Raw genomic sequence first — 7,273 nt, forward strand, 5'->3', positions numbered from 1 at the left:
CTGTTCAAAAAATGATTAAATATAATTAAAAATAATATTTTATTGTTTATCACAGTATTACCGAATGACTCCGCAGTTTAAAATGTCGAAAACAGATTTACCTTCTAGGAGGTTGAATTCTATTACTAGTAAATTTATAAGTGCGTCAACTTTTAATTTACTAAAACGATAAAAGGTATGTTTTTGGCATCAATTAAATATTGTGGTATGCACAACTTTAAGACCTAAAAAATCTATTTACTTTAACTCGTTTAGCGGTTGTTTGTTTAATTGCTTTTGAAATCGTTTTAATTCAAAATTTGGACAATGAAGGATTAATCATTTAAACATATTTTTCTATGCTTTGAAATTTAAAAATTTCGCAAACAAATCTACAATGCATCAATAACCATCATTGATATTTTAAAAAAATTGTTTCATTTTAAGATATAGAAAATACAAAAGAGATTTTTTTTATGAAAATAGTTTCAATAAAGATAACCAGCAGTGGTAATCTGGTTACGATGATCCGGATAATTGAAGCAAACATTAAAAGCAAGAGTTTGAGGTGACTTGAACCATATGGGAACACTTGTTCAGTTTTGCATTTTATTAAAAGGATGACTTTTTTGAGTTTAGAAAACGTGTATGCAGTTGTAAGTTTTATGGTCATATGGTGATAGCGTTAATATTTAGTAAACTGTTTATGTCATATAATTATTTACATTTATTAAAAACATTTCGCTTAAATGTTTTTTGCGAACTCCAATATTTTTAAGAAAAAGCTAATAGAAATCTTTAATTTTTTTTACAGTTAAATAATTGATTTTGGAGTTTGAATTAAAATTTTCTTGGATAAAAAATTATAATAAAAAAATGTACTCTTACATTACTGTGTTTGGTATTTTTTTAATAGTATCAGGTATATATTTTGATAATAATTTTATTTAGTGAATTATTTTTATTTCTTTTGAACTATTATTTATTTTATTATAGTTTAATACATTACACTGTTGCAGTTTTAAAAATTGATTTTTTATTTATTTAGATGTGAACCTTGCACCAATTTGTCAGGTCATTTTTATATATTTTAAAGTTTCATAGTAAAGAGTTTTTAACGAATTTTACCTTACAACTTTTACTTAACAAATCCTACGTAACTAATCTTATTTAACAGATCTTACTTAACAATTGTTACTTAATAAATCTTACGTAATGAATTTTATTTAACGAATCTTACATAACGAATATTACTATACAAATGTTACTTAACAAATGTTATTTAGCGAATGCTACTTAGCGAATGTTACTTAACGAATGTTATTTAACGAATGTTTCTTAAGTAATGAAAAGCATAGTTTCAGGTAATACTTCTATGCAGAAAAGAACGATTATTACATTGAAAATATTTTGCATTAAAAGCGAAATGAAGGTATTAAGAAAATGTGACATCAATGGAAAAGAGCAAAGTTCTTTCTGAAGTGCCTTAAAATTACATTAAAATTAAACTTTATTGTACTAAAAATTTACATTCAATCTTATTGTAGCTCAACCTGCACATCTAGTTTCTTTTTCAGAATTAAAACCTGTATAGACACGTGTTTTTCACGATCCAGGCGTAAACCAAAAACACGTGTACACTACAGGCAGTTTTAATCGAGTTTAACACGTGTTTTTTGAAGTTTTAAAGTCAAATTTAAAAGTCGCATGATTTTATCAGTGGTTTCACATTTCTTTCGGAAGTTTATTATAATATAATAATACGTTTTCGTAACGGTGAAACCGTTAATAATTTAACTAGTGTAAATAGTAATAGTTAATTTCACGGAATGAAAACCATTCTAGGTACGTGTTATTCTTTTTGTTTTAGGTTTTAAACGCGCAACAGGAACGAAGCGTAACTTTTTTCTGAGTTGTGCCGGCTGGAAGTAAACTCTACCTGACGAAGAAAAAAAGAAATTTTTTTTAAAAAGAAAAAAATTAGTTTACACCTAACAATACAAAGTTAACAGCACTTGACATGACTACTAAAGTTTGACCACGCTTGACGTTAAACTTTTAGTGAAAAATAATGTGTTAAATTTTAGTACTTTTAGACTCTTATTTTTGGTTTTCTTGCATTCTTTTCATATTGGCTGCGTTTATAAATCGCTTTTTTTATTGTTATTTTGTTTATAAACTTTGTGCGATTTCAGAGAAAAGGGAAAAAAGAAGTGTAATATCTGAGGTCACGGGAGAGTTGATGAAGATAAAATTAAACATAAAACTAGCATAAAATTTTCTACTTTGTGACAAATTTTCAATTTTTATTCTTAAGTATGTAAATAATATGCTACTAAAGTTATGTAAAAAATTTTTTTTCAGGAATCAAAAAAAGCCGAAGAAATCAGAAGATCTCTTAATGAGTTAAAAGAATATTTTTTGGAAAAACCTCGTCACAAAAACGAGGTAGAAAACACTATTCAACCACGTCCTATTTACCAAGGCCGCGATGAAGTAAAAATTAACCCAAAAGATGATTTTAAGAGAACAAACAAGAAAATAATGGTTACAGATTTGTATAAAAGGATTTTCGCCACATTATTAAATGATATACTGAAGTCTGAAGTCAATTTCAACGACCAATCAAAAGGTTTAGAACAAACTAAAATTAACATAGAAAATTTCATAAATGAAGATGCTGGCAACAATGAAGAGGATAATAACAAATACTTCGATGTAAACATGGATATGATTAATGAAGAATTTGTTCGTAAGTTATTTGAGTATGATATTGGAGAATATTTAAAACATAAAAATGATTCTTGATTACTACATATTGATCAATTGGAATTCAGGTCGAGTTAAAAAAAAATTGATATTTAGAAAGGAAAATTAAGGAAATCGTAAAGAGTTATTGGCGAAAAGGAAAAGAGTTTAACGAATAAGTTTAATAAACTGATATAGTCTAAAAAGTTCAAGATACTTATTTTAAAGGAAAAAGTATTTATAAAACAGTATTAGATAAGTTTTTTAAACATTATTAATAAACATTTCGATTATAATTCTTATTGTGTAATATTAGTGTAGTAGTATTTGGTTTTTTTTGACCTTTTAAAAAATGTTCATATTTTATTTGAAGTTTAAAGTTTTTATATATTTCCTTAATGATTTATTTATAATTTATTATATTTTTTCGGCTGCATTTTGTTGTTTTGCGAAACTTTGACTAATTCATTTTTTTCAACAATTTGTTGCAGGTCTTTGTGTTGTATTCACAATACGTTCCAAAATTAATATTGTTATAACTTTTTAAATATAATTGTAATATAATTATTTAAAATGGTTGACGTTTATTGCCAAATGATTTTATTTTTAGTTGCTGGCAGTTGCTTGGCAAAGCTATTGATAAATGCATCATTTATTAAATTTAAATTAAAAATAAAATAAAGTTGAACTCAAGTTAACAACTGCTTGCCCAAGCAATAAAAAACAGGAAAGTAACTTGATTGTTATATGCTAGCTGTGCATTGCTAACGCAGAACATACATTTTACAGAATATACATTGTAATTAAAATCATAGTGTTTATTAATGGACAGCGGTTAGAAAATTAACACCCAGCAGTGAAATCAAACAGTGTGATGGAAATATATAAATATACTTTAATCTCCTGTAGTGCAAAAAAATACTTTGTTTTTTGAACAATTCAGCAGTGCGATTAAACAACTTGCACAAAACTCATTATAATTTGCCGACAATGCATGTAGGTGGAAAGTGAGCTGTTGTAAAAGCAATCAAACAATTTGAATAAAGTTCAAATATACCGCCACTTGCAGTGCAAGAAAATGCCAAGTAATCTATTTTTCAATAGTGCAATCTGAAATTTCAGTATTTGAGTTTTTATCAAAAAAAATCAGCAATTTGAATAAAAATTATATCCTAATTTCAGGCATTGAAAAAAAAGTTTTAAACAATTCACTTTAAAAAATTGAATTGTTGGTAATTTAAACTGTTTGGTAATATTTTTTAAAGGTTAAATAATTTTTAAAATTAATAATTGCCGGTGCAAGCAAATAAATGAAACATCAAGCAAATTATTAAATCATCAGGCAAATGGTTAAATCATTAGGCAAATGGTTGAATCATCAAGCACATAGTTGAATCATTAAACAATTAAAATAACACTAACACAGATTTTCTGCCAAATTAAAATAAAAACAATTTAATTGTTTTATTGTTTTTAATTGTTAATTTAAATATTAACAATGAAATTCATTAAAAGTAGTTAAAGAGTATTATTTTTACTTGTATTATTTAAACACGTTTTTTTATTAAGTTTATTAATAAAGTACGATGGGTAATATTTTCTAACAACAACAAGTTAAGTACACATTATTTATTTTTTGAAGCTTTATACTATTGTTATTAAAAATGATTTGTAACAGTAGTATAAAGCTTCAAAAATAAAATGTTGTCGCATTTGAACTTTTACATAGTTTACAACGCATCAATAAAGGTTAACTATACACAACTCTTCTCCTTCAATGCAGTTGTCAAGATTGCTTTTGAACTAAAAGATTTAATTTTTTTAATAAGATGTTTTGAATCCAATTTGGTGTTGCATTATTAATTATGTAGTTCAAACAGATTTTAAACCTTTTTGTTGATTATAAATATTTCAATTAAATTTGGCAATGCTTTTGTTACAATAGCTATTATCGATGTTTAGAAACGTCCATTTTTGTTTTCGTTAAAGCCAATACAAGTGGTGTTTTTAAATCGACAAGTTGTGTTTCGATTTATTCTATCATTTTATCTTGATAACGATAGTTGGTAGACAAGTGCAAACACATTTAAATTCAATATTTATTATGTAATTAAATTATTCAATTCAACACAATTCAATATTTATTATGTAATTGAGCCTATCACAATGATATAAATAAATAACTAGATATAACTTCGCCGTTTTTAGTGAAGCCAATTTAATGCGTTGGAAGCCATTATTATATCGGGCAAAAAGCTTTTAACAATCAAATTCATATGAAAAGATATTGGCAATTTTAACGTCCTTATTCTTGGAATTAAAGATCATTAGAATCACAGAGGATCAATTTAGTGAGCATACAGTCAATACATACATATTTTTTGGTCAAAGATTGGACATGATATTGTTAGCATATTTAGTTTGTTATAAAAAACTAAAACAAACTGTTATTTTTATAACCACAAAAATATATATTTAAAAACATATTTGCATTTAGAACATCAAACTAAAACATCGTATAATATATTTTATTATTTTAATAAAAGTTTTATACAATAAAATGAAATATTCATAAACCCTTGAACAATATTAATTTCTTGGTTTGTTGTCTTAAACCAATTGACGACTTTCTTAGAACTTTAGTGGTATAATCCTGGGCATATCTAAACATTCGAATTCTAAAGTAATATTCACATATCTTTCTAACAAGCTGGCTGGAATGCAAATCTTCATTTTCAGTCCACAATTCTAAGTCGTGACTATCAAGTCCTTTATAGACTTTTTTTTATAATAATTAATTTGTTAACACAATGGATCATCTTATGCTTTATATTTTTATCTGAGGTTATTTTTGGATTTTTAAAATCTTTACCACTAATAAAGAAGTTAAATACTTCTCACACGACTCGACAACAGAAACAACATCCCTGGATGGCAAAAACAAACCACCACGATCTTTCACATTATTTAATGAAGAATGAGATTTCGCATAGGAATGTTCGTATGATAAAATATCAGTTAATGATTGAGCACAAACATTACATGAAATAGTATTTATTAACTTTCTGACTATAAAACCAGAGATACATCCCAATATTGCTTCTTTGTAACTAGACATTTGAAGTTCATTGTAGTACAAAAAAACTTCTTCAAAGTCAATATCCTCTTGGTCAAAATTATCAACAGAAAACAACCTTTTTTTCCAATTAAGAAAAAAAATAGAGCCATTAGAATATGGCTCAAACATCAGGCAGTTAGCATGACTCGATCCAAATATGGAGTTTCACAGAAGAATCCGTTTTAACGATGACTTTAACTGCACTACATCAGGATTGTTATTGTAACCATTTTTTCCACAAATGCAAGCAAATAGTAATTCAAGATGATCTTGGAAATATTTGTAAGTTAGAACATACTTAAATGGTTTCTTATGAAACGTTAACAGATCGGTGGATAATTTTAGAGTGCTTTTAGCATCTACAATTAAACCTAAAACAAATGTCTTTCTCTGATGTAAAAGCAATGGAATGCTATTAATATCAGTCAACTTGCTCAGATAAGTAATCGTATTGTTTAAAAAATCTTTCCAATAAAGCTGATTATTAAGATATAGAGGTTTCTTAAAGTGTTTACCATTTGGATTTCTGGAATTGAGCATGTCAAATAATTTATCAATAACTCTTATAAAACGGATTGTACTATTTGCTCCTAAGAAAGATGGATGCTGTGATACCATTGAAAATTCAATTGCATCAGCAACAGAGCTGCTAAGGGTTTGGCCAGCTATTTTGACATTCATTTTGTGGCAATGAAATTCAATATGTTTTCTTGAAAGTTTGTTTGCGAATTTCAAACCTTCAAGCTCTTGTAACTCAAACAAAGCTTTTATATAACTCCATTTAATATAGTGGCCCTCATCATCAATAAAAACACCCAAATCATTTAGAGAATTTCTAGCTAATTTAAGTATATGGCATGGGTCTAGGAAAATGTGGAGCAGTTGGTTGTTATATGAAAAAATACTAACTATATCGTCTATGACTTTGCCAAACTTACATCCAAATGGGACAACGGAATTTAAATTTGTACTAGTACCATCAAATGTAATACTTTTGATACAATGTTCATATGTCAAAGCCACATCTAAAATATTTTTAATAAAACATGTTAAATCACTTGCTTTAACTTTATTTGATAAAACATAATCAATGGGTGTTTTCCAATGTCCTCGCAAACCAACTAACATGAAAATTAATGCCTCTGTAGCTGGAGTATCAGGTTCACATACAGAAATATCTTTACCAAAATCACAAAAACCAATATAGTGACCTGAACTTTTGTCATAAGTTATACTGTTTTTGATTGCCATAGCATCAATAATAAGAGCACAGTCCTTAAAATTAATATCTGTTTTCTGTTTATGACCAAGATATGAAAAAGCATCAAGGAATAAACCAGGATCACAATTTACAGATGATGTTTTGGTTTAACATTTTGATTGGAAAATTGGTTTTTAATAATTTCATATGAGAGTCCAGAACAATTT

General features: G+C 26.9%; 1 protein-coding gene across 1 annotated transcript; it reads left to right on the top strand.

Annotated features, from left to right (window-relative positions):
* The first annotated feature begins 312 nt into the window (after positions 1–312).
* On the top strand, positions 313–3,322 carry LOC105843564 (uncharacterized). Its single transcript, XM_065805905.1, has 4 exons — positions 313–547; positions 794–901; positions 1,028–1,053; positions 2,344–3,322. Exons 2-4 carry the CDS (start codon positions 856–858, stop codon positions 2,785–2,787), a joined length of 516 nt encoding a protein of 171 aa, XP_065661977.1. The 5' UTR covers positions 313–547; positions 794–855; the 3' UTR covers positions 2,788–3,322.
* Positions 3,323–7,273: the final 3,951 nt, after the last annotated feature.

This window comes from Hydra vulgaris, chromosome 09, assembly GCF_038396675.1.
Source record: "Hydra vulgaris chromosome 09, alternate assembly HydraT2T_AEP".
Lineage (NCBI taxonomy): Eukaryota > Metazoa > Cnidaria > Hydrozoa > Anthoathecata > Hydridae > Hydra > Hydra vulgaris.

Bases quoted from the DNA above. Each gene is read 5' to 3' on its own strand.
- LOC105843564 (XM_065805905.1), top strand. From the start codon at position 856: ATGTACTCTTACATTACTGTGTTTGGTATTTTTTTAATAGTATCAG. The intron at 902-1,027 runs GTATATATTTTG...TTATTTATTTAG, and splicing joins TATTTTTTTAATAGTATCAG to ATGTGAACCTTGCACCAATT. The intron at 1,054-2,343 runs GTCATTTTTATA...ATTTTTTTTCAG, and splicing joins ACCTTGCACCAATTTGTCAG to GAATCAAAAAAAGCCGAAGA.